Source organism: Leiobunum rupestre, chromosome 6 (genome assembly GCF_980474605.1).
Source record: "Leiobunum rupestre chromosome 6, qqLeiRupe1.1.hap1, whole genome shotgun sequence".
In the NCBI taxonomy this organism is placed as follows: domain Eukaryota; kingdom Metazoa; phylum Arthropoda; class Arachnida; order Opiliones; family Sclerosomatidae; genus Leiobunum; species Leiobunum rupestre.
In genome coordinates, this window is record NC_143389.1 from 12,667,236 (window position 1) to 12,687,115 (window position 19,880).

The 19,880-nt window shown below is 36.2% G+C and overlaps 1 protein-coding gene across 1 annotated transcript; it reads left to right on the plus strand.

Moving 5' to 3' along the window:
* Positions 1-11,813: 11,813 nt before the first annotated feature.
* Positions 11,814-12,469, plus strand: LOC149939293 (P2X purinoceptor 7-like). The gene is made up of 3 exons (XM_090179106.1): positions 11,814-11,968; positions 12,028-12,240; positions 12,307-12,469. The coding sequence occupies exons 1-3, from the start codon at positions 11,814-11,816 to the stop codon at positions 12,467-12,469; spliced, it is 531 nt and encodes a 176-aa protein (XP_090035232.1).
* Positions 12,470-19,880: the final 7,411 nt, after the last annotated feature.

Consider the following 19,880-nt stretch of genomic DNA (forward strand, 5'->3'; position numbering starts at 1 on the left):
TGTTGAAACTAGGTGGGTATGTAGACCTTATGGTAACATAAAATTTCACCAAGGGAAAAGTTGCAATGGACATTAGTTTTGCCATGGCAACCGAAAGTTGTTAAATAATTATTGTAATCATGTGTAAACTCAATTAAAATTAGAAAATCAAATTAATGTCGGTATATCGCGTATAAATTTAAATCTAATCAATAAGTTAAAAGTGTTTAAAAATTGTAATAATTAACGAGAATATTGTGTGTAAATGTATATAAAAGCTGTATATTTCCATTCTATTGTAAAATATGTGTTTCGTTGTGAAACCGAGGATGGTCCTTTTCGAAAATCCCACCGGATATTGGCCGGATATTGGCGCTTGAGCATGAAGCTTAAATAGAGCCGAATGGAAAAACCTCGCGCAACAACCAAAAAACGTTCAGATCGAACGGACCGGAATCGGGCTCACAACGAAACGAGCATTCTTAGGACCCACATTATAAAGGGTATTGTAAATAAAGTGTTTTATAGACTTAGAAACTTTGCATTTCTTTAACTAAACATCACATTCGCCGAGCATTCAGTTTTCCCGAAGAGGCCTGTTTTTTATTTTTCAGTCGGTAACGAACGTAGGCATAGCTCTCCCAACCCCGGTAGAAACAGTCAAAATTCTATGAAAATGTTTTTGACAACACCGTACGTATATTTTCTCATTGAAAATAGCCTGGAAATCTGAGCGCTTCGATCTAAGCCCCCCCTCCTTCCTTGTGAAAATTTCTAAACCAAAAAAATAGATCAAAATGACAAAAAAAAATAATTTTATGATATTTTTATGAATTTTGGTCAATTTGATCAAAATTGATCAGAATCAGTAAAAATGGAGAAAAGCGAAATATAAAAATAAAAAGTTGTATTTACCAAATAAACGCCAAATCGACGGTAATAAATTAATTTTATCAAAATTAATAAAATAGAATTTAGTTGTTTGAATTTGATCAAAATTAATCATTTTAATTATAATTATTATTATTATTATTTTTTAGAAGTGCTCAGAATCCCATGTCATTTTCAATGGGAAAATATACGTACTGTATTGTCAAAAACATTTTCGGTTTGCCATGGCAAAACTAATGCCCATTGCAACTTTTCCCTTGGTGAAATTTCTTGTTACCATAAGGTCTACGTACCCACCTAGTTTCAACAAAATCGGTGATTATCACCTCGAGTAGTCTCCTCGTAAGCATGTAAGAACAAAGTTACGCACTTGGCTTCCACGATAGCAGACGACGATTTAAAACCGAAAATGAAATTTAAAAAAACGAGAAACATCCAGCTAGAATTTCTACAAATTCTAGCTGGACAGTTAAATAACGGATTAGATAGCCAAGGTAGCGCCTGTAGAAGTGTTCCACCCGCAGCACTCTGGTGTACTAGGAGAAGTACCGAGGCTGGACCACGGCTGAGGCTTCCTTCCACCCTGAATATTCACAAAAAGCAAAAACCTTACCATTAACAAAGCACAGAAAGCCACTTGACTAAACGACAGCTCGTATATCAATATACGTATAATACATCTATATCTACGTCGATAAGAAAACCCGTAAATACATTACAAAAAACTAATTAAGTGGAACACCCACGGGTTCTACCCCTTAACCATCTTATCTCTGCTGACTGCGCTAAAACAAGATTTGACCTTTAAAATTTCATACGTAAACTTTCTACATTCTTAATAACATCATCTAAATTATTTAATGCATAAAAATTATATAATCAATAAATAACGAACTACCCAACGAAATATGTAATTGTAAAATGGTGTTACGAACCCTACCAAACGCACTATCCACAATTGCTTAATAACTTGGTTTTAAAATTTATGATGAGTTTGATTTCCAAAACTTTCGAACTGCGTTTCAAATTATTTATGCATTTGCAGTTGCTATTGCCGGTTATGAGTAATGTTTTAGTGAATACAAAAGGATTATTGATGGAAAAAATCGATGGGGCAAGATCGACTGAGTGATCTCGTAATTGTAAGAAATGAAAAAGATACTTTCCGAAACATTAGCTTTTGGGGTGTAACCCTTTTACTTGCATCAAAAGCACGGAAAAATAACCGTAAAACGCGTATTTGAAAATCGTACTGTCTATAATTTTTAATTTCATTAAGTTATAAATTGATTTACCTTTATTGACATATACAATTGTGATAGGTTTAAAATTTGTAACCCTCTGACAAAAATCCTCCGGACGCCCCTTAAAGTAAATTATATTAATAATAATTATATCTATAGGCTACAGCTAGGCAATGAAAAAATAAAACTAAACTCTTTAAAAAGCTACGTTACAAACATAAGTTCAAGAACTTTTCTGTTTTTAAATAAATATTTATTTATATTTATCTATATTATAAAGAGCGCTTGGTACGTTGGTCGTACGTCCCAGCTTTCTGTCTGTCATGAAGCCAAAGGCGGGGCGGCGAGAAAAAAGGGACCCACGAAACAGAGGGAAACTGAGACTGCCGTTCGCTTCATTACTGAGGTGGTTCGAGTATCTATTTTCTCAAAATCTGTCGCCCCTGAGAGTTGGGCCGTTTTTGTCCCAATCCGCAATACACCCGAAATTTTCTCTTTTTCGGCAGCGAATTTCAGAGATGGGGGTTGTATGGGGTAGTTTCAGAAGGGCTGTCAGTTTCGGGAACGGGGAGGTGGAGGGGTTTCGGGTTCGTTCCGATTTGGAAGTCCCGTGGCTCTCTCGGCGTACGTTAGTCACGTGGCCTTTATGCATCAGCCATTGGATACAGGGAGTTTAAAGGGGTACAAGGGGGTTTGGTACGACTGCGAGTTTGAGTTACTTTTGCGGGGAAAAGGGTACCACGGAAATTCTCGCATGGAGAAAAGGGGGAGAGGGTATCGCGGTAATTATCACATGGGAAAAGCGGAGAGGGGAGGGGGTACCACGGTTATTATCACATGGGAAAAAGGGGGAGGGGTACCCCGGTAATTATCACATGGAAAAAGGGGGAGGGGTACCCCGGTAATTATCACATGTAAAAAAGGGGGAGGAAGGTCCATACTGGGGTGGTTCTACTATGGGGAAGAGCGTACCACGGTAATTATCACATGAAAAAAAGGGGGAGGTGGGTACCCCGGAAATTATCACATGGGGAAAAGGGGAGGTTGGTAAACCTGTAATTCTCACATGGGAAAAGAGGGGAAGAAGGGCCTTACTGGGGTGGTTCTACTTTGGGGAAAGGGTACCACGGTAATTATCACATGGGCAAAAGGGGTAGGGGTACCCCGGTAATTATCACATGTAAAAAAGGGGGAGGAAGGTCCTTACATGGGTGGTTCTACTATGGGGAAAAGGGTACCACGGTAATTATCACATGGGAAAAAGGGGGAGGTGGGTACCCCGATAATTATCACATGGGAAAAAGGGGAAGTGGGTACCCAGGAAATTATCACATGGGAAAAAGGGGGAGGGGGTATCACGGTAATTATCACATGGGCAAAAGGGAGAGGGGTACCCCGGTAATTATCACATGGGAAAAAGGGGAAGGGGTACCCCGGTAATTTTCACATGGGAAAAAAGGGGAGGGGTACCACGGTAATTATCACATGTAAAAAGGGGGAGGAAGGTCCATACTGGGGTGGTTCTACTATGGGGAAAAGGGTACCACGGTAATTATCACGTGGGGAAAAGGGGGAGGGGGTATCACGGTAATTATCACATGGGCAAAAGGGGGAGGGGTACCCCGGTAATTATCACATGGGAAAAAGGGGGAGGGGTACCCCGGTAATTTTCACATGGGAAAAAAGGGGAGGGGTACCACGGTAATTATCACATGTAAAAAAGGGGGAGGAAGGTCCATACTGGGGTGGTTCTACTATGGGGAAAAGGGTACCACGGTAATTATCACATGGGAAAAAGGGGGAGGTGGGTACCCCGGTAATTATCACATGGGAAAAAGGGGAAGTGGGTACCCAGGAAATTATCACATGGGCAAAAGGGGGAGGGGTACCCCGGTAATTATCACACGGGGAAAAGGGGGAGGTGGGTAACCCGGAAATTATCACATGGGGAAAAGGGGGAGGTGGGTACCCAGGTTATTTTCACAAAAAAGGGAGGAAGGGCCTTACTGGAGTGGTTCTACTTTGAGGAAAGGGTACCATGGAAATTATCGCATGGGAAAAGGGGGAGGGGGCCTTACGGGGGGAGGTCGACTATTTGGTTAAGGGTACCATGGCAATAAGGGAGGGGGCCTTACTGCGGTGGTTCGACTATGGAGAAAAGAATGGAAGGGGTGCCTGGAAACACACGGGCTTCTCGGCTAGTTTATTTATATTATTATCAATTTAAAGCCTAATTTTTGAAACAGTAGAAAAACATCCACGAAATCAATAAAATATTTTGTAGGTTCTTGCTAAATTTTTACAAATAATTATTATTAAAATACCAAGTAGTACCTAAGATTCACCTAATTTCGTAAAAAGGACATTTATCTTTGCACCTAATTTAAAAACACGAATTCCATCTGATAGGCATTTTACTGAATTTTGGGAGAAATGTTCTAAGAAAATGACAACCACCTGCTATTTGAAAATCTAGGATATTGGAAAAAATATCATTTGAATATACTTATGGCTAGAATGGCTTCCTCAATTTCAATTATGTTCTAAATCGACCGAGGTGTTGTCAAAAATAGTGTTATTAAGATCAAACGTTTCAAAGCGTCTCAATAGATTTACCTCTTCCTATAGCTTGAATATCGTTGTATTTTGAAAACGAAAAATATTTTGTTTGAAATGGTGTAATGATGATCTTATATCTCAGCGTCGTAATTTTAAAGCCGTTTAGTTCTGAACTTTCATTACATTCGCGAATCGATAATTGCTCTGTTTGAAAAGGTAACTCTATAGGTCTTTATTTCTCGGCGTCACTTTAAAGACTGTTATTGCGACTGAAATCTAATCGCCAAATTGCTTTCGTAAATTCTAATTAAAAATAATATTGAGTAGTAATGTACCCTACTGCTGCATGGCAGCAGCCTCCGCGATCGTGGGTCGTGGTAAAGGGGGTGAGAAGCGTAGATTTGCGCTTCCTCCCTCCCCGCGCGAGCTTCGCGTTACCAGCGAGATAATAAAGTATTTTCATTTTTTCCCCTTGAATCTATTAATGAATATTATTTTCTTCCAGTTGCAATGTTTCACAAAATATAAATAATTATAAATATACAGGGTGTCCACTAAAAACTATCCAGAGTTAATAATTGAAAAGCTTTTTTCCTAGGACGCGTAGAGGGTCATCTGAGGTTAATTGAAATAAATTTTAAATTTGATAATTAGTCATTGAACATTTTTTTTCTTGTTTTTGGTGCTAATTTTCTTAGAGTCCTATTGACCAATTTTCATATGTTCAGAGCCACTTGGGCATAAAATGCGATGGTGCATACCCGTTTAATTGGAGCCGAGTCGCTAAGCCCAACGGATATCGAGATATATTTTGAATGACCTTTAGCAAATGGTTCATGGACATCTTATGACCCCCTGAGCTTGCTATGCGATCTGAAAATATCCAATTCGTAGGAAAAATAACTTTTCAATTTTTAGCTCTGGTTGGTTTTAGTGGACACCCTGTATATATATAACTGTTAATATTTTGCTTTACATTGCAATTGGAACAAAATAATATTCAGCAATAGATTATATGCAGTGTCAAGTTTGCAAGGTTCTGTCCAAAATCAAACGATATCTTTCAAAAGTTCACAGGCGACTGACCAAATCTGTCCTAATTAAAAGAAAAGATTTACAATTTTTTCTCGCTGCTAGCTAAAGATTCACAAGTTAACCTTCCTTACCAATTTGCCTATTTACGATGTAATCTGCAATAGCCATAAAATGACCTGCTAGGTTTTCACGCTTTTGTCTAAATCTAACATAACATAGGCTGCCATTATATCCTGCGTGTAAGCAGGGACCGTGGAATAGGCGGGGGGACAGGGGTACATTTTACCTCCCCCCCCCCCCAACGAAAGTAGGGGGTGCAAAGTATATATTTGTACACTGAGAGAAACAATTCTGCTAAAATTACAAAAAAGGATTCTATATTTTTAGAAGGATAGGAAGTGACTAGGTTCCCCTGTATAAACGGCCTGGCGGGAAGAGCGTGGAGTCTTGGATTAAGAATATGTTACTGGATATGGCACTATAGCTTTTTCGCGTCGTCCAAAGTTCGCAACGCGCCACCAGCGCAATCTATTGGCGAAAAATTGAAAATACTTGTTTGGTGAGACAAGCTTTTGGTTTTTTTGCATAGACTAAAGCGTAGGCTTTATTAGTCTATGGTTTTTTGATACTAATGTTCGACCGCGTGTTGCTTAGGCTGATATCTTGGATTAAGAATATGTAACATATTCTTAATCCAAGCTGATATCTTTATCTTTCGCGTTAAGTTTCTCGAAGCTTGCTCGAAGTATATATGCATCTTTTTTTGGGTAAGTGAATTGTTGGGATACATATGAAATATTGGGGATCCCTAATTCTAAAAGGAGTTTCATTTCTAAATAGTCAACTATTAGTCATTATTGCTTACAAAAGGATCGGAAGAGAATCACAGTTTTTCTGAATCAACTGGGATGAATCCCCTATATTTACTGGTATTTCAGCAATAAACTAACCTTTTACTATTTAGAAGACAGTGAAAATGAAAAGCTACAAAAGCAGGATAAACCACAAGGAGTTGAAATTCATTATGATGGATTGTCTTCAGGTATATAAGATGACTTTTGAAATTGAAGTCAGTGAAAATATGATATTGGTTTTCCCATAGATGAAAATTCTTTATCGGAAGATGATCTTCTAACCAACGAAGAAATAAATAGGTTTTTTGGAAATTTACAACAAAGCAAGCTATTGGTAGATAAAAAAGGGAAAAGTCGTGCACCTTTAGGTGTTATAACGAAGTAATTAATTATTTTGAAACAAGTATTACTTTAAAATTTAATTGAAATAATCACTGTATGCTTCCATTTACAGCATTTCAAAGCCTAAAACTCAATCTAAACCGAAAAGGACAAAAAAACTAGTGAAAAGTCGAATGATTGAACGTAAGCAATTTAGTGTTTTATTAAATTGAAATCGCATAATTAGGTATTAACAAAATTGACACATTTAGCCAATGACTATGGCAAGGAATTTGGAGGTATCATAATTGAAATGCAAGATTCAATTAGAAATTCAAAATTGGATTTTTGTGCCAGCGGGAAAAAGGCAATGGAATGGGTTTTAAATCTCAATTACCAAGATTTGAGTTAATTAAAAAAAGAAGTTAAGCCAATACTTACAGCAACCACAAGCAACAAGGTTTCAATAAAAACTAATCAGCTGATTCAGAATCGCCAACGAATTGAATTAATGCTTAAGTCTTTGAAGCATACCATGGTAAGTAAAATTTTGCAGTATATGTTGGGTTCATTGCATACTTGTCTTTCTAAAAAGTATAATCTGATACAGGGGTTTCAAAATTTGCAAACGCAAGAAAGAATTTTTGCAATGAACACTTTAATAAGGAGAGTTATTGAAGTTGGTTTAATACCAAAGAAAAACATTTCAATTGACATTAGCGCTCCAGTTGAGGAGTCAAAAGACATTTTAATGTATGTGATTGGGGCTGTTTTAAGGTCCATTGCAAGGAAGTCAGACTGTGGTGGAAATCTCGCTAAAAGATTAACCACCATTAAAGAAAATACTCCCCCAGAACTAAGAGCCTGGCTAGAGGCCCAAGACCGGGGTGGATTATTTTATCCCAGCACAGAAGCTTACGAGTTTTTTACTGATATGTATAAACACATTGCAAAGTATTATGGAAAAATTTCCGTAGATAATAGAGTACAAAAGGCAAAAGAAGAGGTATTACAAAATAACACTTTAACATTAAAGTGGAATACCTTTTTTGGAGATGAAGTGACTGAAGGACAAAAGAAAATACTACTGAACCACTGCCTTCAAACATTTATCAACACTATTGCTAATGGCCACTTAAAAAAATTAAAAGATGAATTCAAATCATGTGCAAGAATTAAAGCCACTAAATCCAAAGCCAACTCCAAAGACAGACAGAGGAAACAGCTCCAACAAATGACTACCGGATTGAATAAATGAATTGAGTCAATCTTTTAAATTTTGTTTATTCTTAAAGTCCTTCCACTGATTCCAATGAGGTATTTCCCAAAGCGTTATGACACGGAACCTTATAACTTTTCAGCATCCATAAGGTTTCTCTGTTGTTTCCAACTTCATCTACTGTGGGGTTGTCATTTGAACCGTTCGCTCCCCGTTGTCTCGAAAATTATTTGTTAGGATAAATTTTGCCCCTTTATCCAAGAGAAATTTAATGATTTTTATCATAGCTTTCGCTGTAAAGAAATTGAATTAATTAACCCATTCATTTTTAAATCAATTAGAAATATTTACTTGTTTGTCTTAGACCCGAAAGGGTTTCTTGGGATAATAGCATTTTATTTCTTTGCTCTTGGTTAAAATCTCCTGGGCGCTGTTCCACATCCTGCTCCCATTCGTCTAAATATGCTAAAAACTCTGTTTCTAGCCACTATAAGTGAAAATTTATTTAAGGGAAATGGATATTTTTTATTTTCAAACTCATAGATTTTTACCTTTAAGCGGGAGTCATTAGCAGTACAAAATGGTCTCTTATTTGGTTTACGCTTGTGATAAGCCTCATTGAATTTCGTTGTGTTGAATATATCAAACCACTTGTCCATTAGTCTTATGAATCTGACTGTTTCCCTATATTCTTCATTTCCAAATGTTGCTTCAATAGCATTTGCTACAGACGAGCTTAACACTTGAGTCGCATAGCGCACCTTCATCTTACTGTACGAGTTTAAAAAAATATGGTCATTCGTGACCTTATGTGCTCTTCGCAAATTACCACTACTCGTCATTTCTCTTTTATAAAGTTCTTTGATAGGGTACCAAGTTATATCCTGGCCATTTTTGTGCATAAGCCTCACTTTACACCCCTCTTCGCTTGAATTCAAACAGTTTCTGCCAGTTTTTAATAAATGTGGAGGGTCAAATAGGAAGAAAATTTGTCTTTCTTCGTCTAAACTGCAGCAGCAAGGAATTTCTTCTGTGGCGTCTAAATTCATATTAAAAAATCTACGATTGGTTGCTGCACCGTCTCCAATTACGGATATTATTTTAAAACCCAATGACTCTAATTTTTCCACAGCTTCCCAAATAATTGAATTTAAATCCTCTCCAGTGAGGCTGTTGGTGGCGAAGTGGGCAAGTGGGTATTTAATGTGACTTGCTGTGCCTCTCAGCATTAACATCAACACGTGAGTCGCCACTCTTTTGTCAGAAAATGTATCTGTATTCATGCTGTTGATGTTGTTTCGTGCTTCATTGAGGTGAGTATAGCCAATAATTTCACCACTTCCTTTTTTGTAAATCAGTTCTTCCTTTACTTTCAATTCATCTAAGATTAGACTGAAATATTGTTGGTGAGGCTCCAGTGTTTCTGGCTTTATATCGTCTTTCATTTTGTTAAGCACTATATCTGAAAAACCAAGAGTTCGTTTGTCTTTGGGAGTGTGACGAAACAAAGTACTGTAAGAAGGTAATTGCAAAATATTTGACTGCGCTAAGCTTCGATACGCACTTGGTGACTTGTGGTATTGATATAAACACCATTTAATCACCAGGGGGTGCCAATTCCGAGTATGTTTATCCACTTGCTTGACGATTTTTAATTGTGTCCGAAGAAAAAGTGCTGCGAAGGTATTATCTCCATTCTTAGGTAAAGATTTCTCTAAAATGGTTTGAATACACTTCTCATCACTGCCTTCAAGTTTTTCTCCTTCATCATTTATGTACTTCTGGACTTTATTTTTAAGACGTTTTGCCTTTCTTCTTGTCAGCAATTCCTTTGACTTTGAAGCTTTGATTATTTCAATAAGTTCTTGTTTTGACATAGATTTATATTTCTTTTTAGTTTTTTTGACATTTAAAGCTTTAGTTTTTAGAGCAAAGCTCCTTAACTTCAAACAGAAAACACAGGTACCCTTTTTTGATAATAAGGTACACCTTTCATCATGTATGGCTCCAGAATCTAAAATGAAGAGACCATGGGATCTTTCTTGTAACAAGTTGATTAGGTTTTTTTCTGAAACTTCACTGCATATCGTTAAATAATTGAAGTTGGCTAATATTTCGCGCAATTCAACATCACTACTAACAAACCGTGGTACAAATATTAAATTGTGATTAGCTAATTTTTTTCCTAGAACTGACACTTTAAATTCAAAGTCAGCATTAATTGTCGCAACTATTTGTGTTCTATTTTGCTTTTTATCAACTCTGAGCAGTTGAAGTCTTGAGTTATTTAATGTGGAAAACCAGTTATAGTCCTCTTGTACTTTAAACCATTCTTCGCTATTGAAGAATTTTCTAAAACTTGTGATGATAGAAGTGTTAACATCGCTTTCAGTGGTGGTTTCTAGGTTATCCTCAATATTCACTATCCCCATTCGTTCCAGTGTGCCTTCCGTTTGAACTCCTCGATCATAAAATCTCGACAATTTCAGAGTTGCTGGTATATCCTATAAAGAAACATTTTTAATTATAGAGGCTTCTTCATTAACTAACTTAATTTAAACCCACTTTTGATTGTGTTAAACTCATTGTCTCCATTCCTTCAGGTGTGCTTTCTATTTGAGCTCCTGTTTCAATTAACACGTCTGAAGAGGACTGATCTATATTGTCAGCAGTAACATTTTCTTTACAATTAGCTGTGGGTGGCGTTTCCACTATTGGCAATGCATTCTAAGAAAAATACCATTAGAACCTTCATATGAATATTGAAAAATAAAATTGCTTTGATACATACTGCATTATGAACAGGATCTGTGTGAATGGATTTTGATTGAGTTAAACTCATTATATCCATTACTTCGGGTGTGCTTTCCATTTGAGCTCCTGTTTCAATTAACACGTCTGAAGAGGACTGATTTATATTTTCAGCAGTAACATTTTCTTTACAATCAGCTGTGGGTGGCATTTCTACTATTGGGAATGCACTCTAAGAGAAATACCATCAGAAACTTCATATGAATATTGAATAATAAAACGGCTTTGATACTTACTGCATTATGAACAGGATCCGGGTTAACGGATGTTGGACCACTTTGACCAACAAAATGTTTTGAGCACAAGTATGTGCTTTTGTTTATATTTTCGACTTTAAAATCACTCCTTACTTGTTTCAACCAATTGAGCCATTTACTACATTGTAAAGGTGTTCTCTTTGTCTTTGGAAAGGGAAAAAATGTAACACCCAACATATGGGGTTTATTTCCGTATCTATTATCACTATTACATTTCGGATATGCACAGTGTTTTACCCTAGTCATTTTTAAACAATTAAAGGGATAATGCAAAGCCGAACCAACCTATTTTTTATCGATTCGCATACCTAAAACTTGTACAAAAATCATACTCACCCTAAAAAATGGTTTGAAATTAAATTTAAATTAATTTTTAACTTCGAGAAAATCGGGCCTTGGCACTTCCGATGGCCTCTCAACTGTATTTGCCGCGCATCCGACGCGTCGTCTGAAATAAGGTCCCCGACCAATCATCCAATGGTTTATCTCTTTTCGCACGTAATCGCTCGAAGCTTCCGGGAAAAAATCAATCGATTCTAGAGCTCGCTAAGCCTCGGTCGTTCCTAGTTCGTTGTTTGTAATATTTATTACGTTATAAATTTTGTGAGGAGTTAAATATCTCTTTAGTTTAAACCTAGATACTATGGAGGATCAAAACTTAGGCGCTCAACCATATTTGTTTGAACCGAGATTGGCTCAACATCAACCAATTAATGCTAACAATGATAGTGATAGTGAAAACGAAGCATTAGATGTAGGCCTAAATCTTAATAATGAACGAATTGGCAATACGAACTGGTAAGTACTCTTATCTAAACTCTAATAATAACTTTTAATAATAATGTAAAATTAAATAGGTGTCATTGTAACAATTGCAAAGAAATGCCAACAGTTATCGAAAGTTTATGTTGCCAAGAGGTTCGCCAAATAAGAGAACAGGTTTTTGGTCATTCCTGCATTCAAACGTATCAGAGATTCATCAAAAATTGTACTGATATTGATGTGTTAGAAATTCACTACAGAATGTACGTCCAGAACACAAATGATAGGAATGACTTTAATATCCACGAGTAAGTTAAAAGGGTGCAGGATACATGTTTCAGTGCATGAAATTGATCATTTTGTGAATTCTATAGAAAATATCGGTATGTTGCTTATCGAAATTATATATACGTTGTGCATGGAAAAATGGGAAGGCATCGTAGGACACCCATACCAAGTTGTGTGGTATCGAAGATAAGGGAGTTGTTCCCAGCGGAATCTGAAGAGTATACGGGATTTAAATACCCAAGATTTTAAGATGTTTGATATACAGGGTCTTTTTTTTTGCTCGGAAAAGTGTTTTTTTTCAAAAACTATTTATAGTACCGATTTCAAATTTGGAAGGTCAATTCTCTATACCGGGGGACATCAGTTTGAGAAATTTGAGCGTTTTCGGTAATGTTTTTCACCAATTTTGAAAAATTATTTTTCGACCACTAGGTGCGAGATAAAAAATTTCTATTATAAAGTTGTAGGCCGTCATCGAAAACCCTTAAAAATTGTTCACTCGACGAAAAACAATTTATTTATCAGTGAAAATTCGAGCTTGAAAAATTTACAAGTTGGTGAAGCCAAATTACGATTGTTTGAAACGATAATTGAAAAGGGAACAAGTCTAATACAAACGTAGTAGAGTTTTCACACTTGAAAAAATGTACACGTTTGGTTTTTAAATGCAGATATTTTATTCACATAAATTTTTACAAAACATTTTCAATAATATCACCATTGGCTGCAACACAGGTTTGTGCGCGGACAATTAAGTTCTCAAACGCTTTCTCTACCATTTCTGGTGTGACGTCTCGGCAAGCACTGATTATTCGTCTAATGAGTTCCTCCCTAGTTTCAATGGGCGTGGCGTATACCTTTGCTTTAACGAATCCCCAGATAAAATAATCCAGCGGTGTTAGGTCAGGTGACCTTGCTGGCCAATGCACTGGACCATTTCTCCCTATCCACCTTTCAGGAAACTCGTTGTTGAGGTGCTCAGTTACTTGCCGGGAAAAATGCGGAGGGGCGCCATCTTGCTGAAACCACAACTGACGTCTTTCAGCCAATGGAAGGTCGTCGATTGCGTTCGTTCTGTAGAAAATGTAAATACCTTTGGCCGTTGAGGTTCGTCGGCAGGAAAAAGGGACCAATCAAACGGTTTCCAACAAGTCCAACCCAAACATTGACCCGTTCAAATTGAACCTGGTGATGATATTCAAAACCCCAATGTGGGTTGATGTCAGACCAAAGATGGCTGTTTTGATGATTAAAGGGCCCATCTCTAGAAAATGACGCTTCGTCGGAGAACAAAACATGGCGCAAAAATTGTCTATCTTCTTGGACAGCATTTAGTAACCAGTTGCTAAATTCATAACGTCTTTGATGGTCTCCGTCAATTAGTCCTTGGTGGAGCGTAGCTCTGTATGGGTGATAGCGAATCTTACGAAGAATTTTCCACACACGATTTGCAGAACAACCCAAATCAGCAGCGGCGTTAGCGCAACTGTGACGAGGATATGCCACAAAGTACGCGAGTACATTGTTCTCGAAGTCTAAATCCGGTTGACCCAATCCGCGAAACCTAGGTTGCAAGTTACCAAATTGATTCAAATCGTGAATTGCTCGTCTTACTGTATTTACAGATGGTGCTCCATTTGGATGTCTTTCTGCGAAGATTTCAGTCACTCTTCTAAGGTTTTGCGCTGCTTCTCCAAAGTAAATGGCAACTATCTCGGTACGCTCAGCTACTGAATAACGAGGCATTGTTCGAAATATTATCAAACACTGATAATAATCTCCCAAAGTTTTCCTTTAAATACCCAATGCATGTTTAGGATTGACCTATAGCCTCGTGTTTTTTAAATCCGGTCGTTGTTTTAACCAAAGTTTCAACTGGATTAGGTAATTCGGTTTCAATTATCGTTTCAAACAATCGTAATTTGGCTTCACCAACTTGTAAATCTTTCAAGCTCGAATTTTCACTGATAAATAAATTGTTTTTCGTCGAGTGAACAATTTTTAAGGGTTTTCGATGACGGCCTACAACTTTATAATAGAAATTTTTTATCTCGCACCTAGTGGTCGAAAAATAATTTTTCAAAATTGGTGAAAAACATTACCGAAAACGCTCAAATTTCTCAAACTGATGTCCCCCGGTATAGAGAATTGACCTTCCAAATTTGAAATCGGTACTATAAATAGTTTTTGAAAAAAAACACTTTTCCGAGCAAAAAAAAAGACCCTGTATAAATAATTGACTATATTGTTTTTGTTAAAATAATTTATTAATTAAATCAGCTGTATTTTATGGAAATGTTCTTTTCATTGCATCAGTTGTATTATTTAAAAATATTTCTTCTACTGGTAGTAAAAGGGCCCCCGATAGGCTAATGCCTAGAGGCCTCCTAGGGTGTTAATCTAGCACTGAATTTATCAATCAAATCGGCTTTGTTTCTTTGCTAGGATAATGCTCTTATCTACCCCTTCTGAATACTTTGACGCTAGCGTTTCAGCTGTACAAGCAGAAGCCATTAACTAATAATAATAATAATAATAATAATCAGCTAGGCTAATACCCAAGGCACCACCTAAGGCCTAAGTCATCAAGCGACTTTTGAAGCCATTAATTCAGGTGGCCGGGTTACAATGCGTAGGAGGGTGGTGGCAAGCCCTGCATGCCACGAGATCGAGCCAACAGCTCCCTACACTAACTATTACCGTTAACCTCGACAAGTTTTTATGGAAGGGGAACCCGAAGAACTCGGGGGAAAACCCTTAAACCAGTGGGGAGAGAACTTGCAAATTCAACGCAGAAGGAGTTGTTCCGAGTTTTCACCCAGTGCCACAAGCTGGGACCGAACCCGGCTCCTCTTGCTGCGAGGCGAAAGTGCTAACCACTCCGCCACCCCACTATGGGAGTTTCCAAGGCTTTTTCATATGCCATTTTTAATAATTTTTCCACATATTCTAAAAAAAAATTATTTAAAATTATCACAAAAATATTTTCTAATTTACCACTCACCGTAAGTGTTTTCCTCAATAATAGCTTTTACAGTTGGTTCTCCAGCTTTGGCTTTTGGATATGCCAAGTAATACTCTTCTTCACCTTGTTGGTTTATTTGTTTCGCTTTCTGTCCATTTTCATTAAAATGAAGGGCCGCTAAACATGTTCTAGAAGAACGCAATGATGTAAATATTAAATAGAAGCAATTGCCTATTTGAACTATACCTGGAGACCATAGAATCTTTGTGAAAATGAATCCTCTTTGGCGTAAAAGAATTTAGTACAGAATGAAACACTTCTAATGTAAAAGTTTGATACTTTTGTGAGAGCTGGGCTACTGCGGCCAAAGTGTGAGGGGCGTGAATTATTGGTGAAATTTTTTCGTAAACAACGGACTCTATTCAATTTTAAAAAAAAGTTATTTCAACTGATTTGGTTTAAAAGAATTCTTCGCATTTTCCTTTTACGCTCTCAGATTGATCTTTGAGTGCTCGATATCCAATTTCAGCGAGTCTGCGATCTCTGAGTGAACCAGAGGATAACGTTATAAGTACTTCACCAGTAGCGTAGCCAGGATCTGGTTTCGGGGAGGGCACACAATGAAAAAAGTAAAACAAAAAATAAACAAATTGTGCATACAACCATACGTTTCGGGGGGGCGCGTGCCCCCTGTGCCCCCCCTGGCTACGACACTGTACTTCACCTCTGTGTAACCAAAATCGCTCTTCTTCCTTGGAAATCTCATCATGGAGGCAATTCGGAAAGGCTTTGCTGTGACCCTGGTGTATGTTGCATATGTGGTTTAGCAATGATGTCCATTTTCCGATATGTTCTTCTTTAGTGGTTGATGAGCGAGCTACCCAATATAAGTGATTAATAATGGATTGCATCCAAACTTCGAGATCTTCACAACCCTTTGTGTTAGCTACAGCTCTTAATTTCTTCTTTATATCTAAAAATTTTAAGAAAATCAGTAACTAAATTATTGACAGAGTTGGCACATTTTTTCCAGGGTTGAAAAAAACCATGGTTTTTCCCAAGAAAAGACTGGATGACAAATTTTAAGCTGTTTTTTCCACTTAGTTTTTCCTGGTAAAAAGTGGGACGTAAAAATGAACTTTTCCTTGTTTTTTTCACTTCCAATGGCCAAAATTGAAAAAAAAATTCATTTAAATTAATTAGAGTAACAAAAACAAACTTTTTCTCAAAGAGATGAACTAATTGATTTTGATTGTAAATTTGGAATATAGTAGCTGTTTTATTATCTACTAAGCCTATATTTAAATCTGAATACATCTGTAACAATTTAATTATTTTAAAGTCATATCAAATCTTAATATCCCTTAATTGGTTTTCTCCAATTTTTATCGTTTTTTCCTCTTTTTACCACTTGTTCCGGAAAAAAACAACTTAGCCGGGTTTTTTCCAACCCTGATTATTGAACAATTATATCCTACTTTTAGCTACATGCCAGTTGTCGAATTCGTGGTTTTTTTCTGGATGTTTTTTCCTCAAATGAGCTGTGATTGCGATATGACGGTCAGATACGAGAGTACCAATTTTTACTCCTTTATCATAGAAAAATTTTAAGCCTCTAATAAGGCCTTCCATTTCCATTTGATTAGATGATTTAACTTCAGTTGACTGTCAAATTTTAAGTTTAAAATTAGTTTAAAGAGGTTTTTAGTTAAAATATTTATTTAAATTACCTGCACAAGCTCGAAATGTATTATTTTTTTGGATTCTCCCGTCATAAAGTTGTACAGTCCGTATTTAGCTGAGTAACCTAAATGAATAAATGTAATAATATTTTTCTGAAAATTTACATAAAGCGCAGTTAAAAGTATTTAAATTAAAATGAAATTTCACCGGGACTATCTGCTCTGCCGTCTCCACACACATTTAGGGGTGAAGCTTTCATTTCATTCAAAAGTTTATCCTGTTCGCTTAACCAAAGCTAAAATATATACGTCCAAATATTAAAGACAACCGAAATGTAAAGCAAAAACAAAATGATTATACTTTTTCTATTACTTTATGAAACATCCTTTGGTAGTAGAAATACATCCGTGGGCCAAAGCATCGAAGTTTGAACTGTTTACAAACCAGCAAAAATTTTGTGGGTAAAACTCCGGAAAAATACATGCAAGGGGCAAGCAAATAGTTCCCCCAAGAGGTTCGACCAAACTGTGGGTGGCTTTGCCATTTAAAAATATGACCTTTGGTACATTCTGTAGTAACACACAAACAAGAGCCAATAACTCTACGTTTAATGTCTATGACAAGGCTATTATGGCAAATTTGACAGATTCTGAAGAGAGTCAAGAGACATGATGAGAAAACAATAAATTTATCCTCCAGATGGGGCTCAAGTCTAGATGGAAAAGTCTCCCTACAAATAAAAAGGATTGTTAAAAACCAAATCAAGTCAATAATAATTAAACCATACTCGTCTGATTCAAATTCCTCGCTTTCTGGGCTAACAATAGTTTCACTACTAGGTTCGTATGTGACATCACTAGGGTGGTCCTCGCTTTTAGCTGATTCAGTTTCATGACTCAAATTAATTGCTTTTGGTGTTGGCTCTTCCACCGAATCTTCATACTCAGATTCAGAATCTGTGTCATAAGACGTTGTTCCACTTGCAACAATTGGGGAAGAAAACATCAATGGAGCAGCGAAAGGCTCTTTAATTCCTAGATCTATAATGCAATTTTATAAATAGTTTTAAAATTTACATACACTGTATTTTTTACTCTTACCAATAGGTCGCACAAGAGTTCCTTTAGATTTTGTTTTACTTAGTGAAACAGAGGTTTGTACACTCTTGGATGAAATACTTCTCTAAAATAATTAAGCTTTTTTAATCCTTAACTTTTGAATAGGTAGCGATATTTGACATTGGCTGGGTAATTTTTGGAAGGAGCTACTGCGCAGTCGCGCGTTTTCTTCCCGGCGTGAAAGCGCCATTACTTCCTATCCTTCTAAAAATATAGAATCCTTGATTTTACTGTTAACTTGTTAAGACTGCTAGTAGAGTTTTCAGAAAAGTACTGTAAAATAAGCCGATGTGCCGTTTTTCCAAATTACAGAAAATGTTCTGTAGATTTTACTTGTGGGTTTCTGTTTTTCATACCTGTATTTCTTACAGTATCAACTGCAGATTTTACTGTGGACTTCTGTTTTTCAAACCTGTATTTCTTACAGTATCAACTGCAGATTTTACTGTGGACTTCTGTTTTTCAAACCTGTATTTCTTGCAGTATCAACTGCAGATTTTACTGTGGGCTTCTGTTTTTCAAACCTGTATTTTTTACAGTATCAACTATATATTTTACTATTTATATTTGTGTAGGTATTCTGTATTTTTTACAGTATCAACTGTAAATTTTACCATTTATATCTGTGTAGGTGTTCTGTATTTTTTACAGAAACAAATGTACATTTGACTGTCTTTATCGCATTGGTATTCTTTGATTATGACAGAAACAATTGTAAATTTTACAGTTTTAATTTGTGTTGGTATTCTGTGTTTTTGACTGAAACAACTGTCAATTTTACTATTTTTATTTGTGTAGGTATTCTGTGTTTTTGACAGAAACAACTGTCAATTTTACTATTTTTATTTGTGTTGGTATTCTGTGGTTTTTACTGATACAGTTTTAAATTTTATTGTTTTTATTTGCATTTCTTACACGTCTTTGTGTTTTTTTCTTACGTTTTTTCAGAACTATAGTACATTTCACAGCTTTGAGCTGTTTTAATTTTACTGATTTATATTCTGTTAATAATTGTTTGTTTATATATAAATACAACGAGTATACTATACTGAAAGTTTTATTTGATTTATAAATTTTTGTTACAAAATCCATTTTTTTTTTGATTTCTGTAACTCAAACTGAAAAATTTTATTGGTCAGAAATTTTATTATTGTATTAACATCTTTGCGATTTTCTGGGACGATCCTTGCAATGCATCTACAAAAAAATCAATATTATTAAACTGCCCATGTAAACCATTTTACGTAATATATTAACTCAAGAACAAAATAAAAAGTATATAAATATTATTACCAGATATAAAAAACTAAAAACAAACTAAATTTCCAGACTTTCTCCCCATCCCCTTTCTTCCTGGGTCTTAAAATTCCCTGATTTTTAGAACTATTTTCCGGATTTTTTCAGGTAGTGTGGCAACCCTGTATAATATACTTCCGGTGATACGAAAATTGCAATAGACCCATGAGAATAGTCAGGGGTCGCAAATTTAACTGGCAGCTCAGCATTTGGACGAAACATCCGTTTCCTCACTTCCGCCTGTGTATTTCAATGGCGGTCCCCCTTTTCTCATGGGCTTATTATTAGAAGTAGCATTCGAGGTTTGCCAAGATATAACAAATGTACATGTACCCACACTATTTAAAAAGGTATTTGCGCCCACTTATTACTTAAAAAGGTATTGGCATCCCTTAAAAAAATTTAAAAGCGTGAAATATTTATCCTCCTTATGAAGTGAAGACACACCCCCCAAAGTCGTTTTGTGTTCCATTATCTCGAGCTTAAAGGAAAAGTCCAGGATGGTTAAAACTTGGGTTTATTTGAAAGATCATGTTTAAACATACTAAAAAATATAAGCCTTATCTTATCTTTTTTAATGACGATAAATTAATTTTTA

Bases quoted from the DNA above. Each gene is read 5' to 3' on its own strand.
- LOC149939293 (XM_090179106.1), top strand. From the start codon at position 11,814: ATGGAGGATCAAAACTTAGGCGCTCAACCATATTTGTTTGAACCGAGA. The intron at 11,969-12,027 runs GTAAGTACTCTT...AAAATTAAATAG, and splicing joins CGAATTGGCAATACGAACTG to GTGTCATTGTAACAATTGCA. The intron at 12,241-12,306 runs GTAAGTTAAAAG...TGAATTCTATAG, and splicing joins AATGACTTTAATATCCACGA to AAAATATCGGTATGTTGCTT.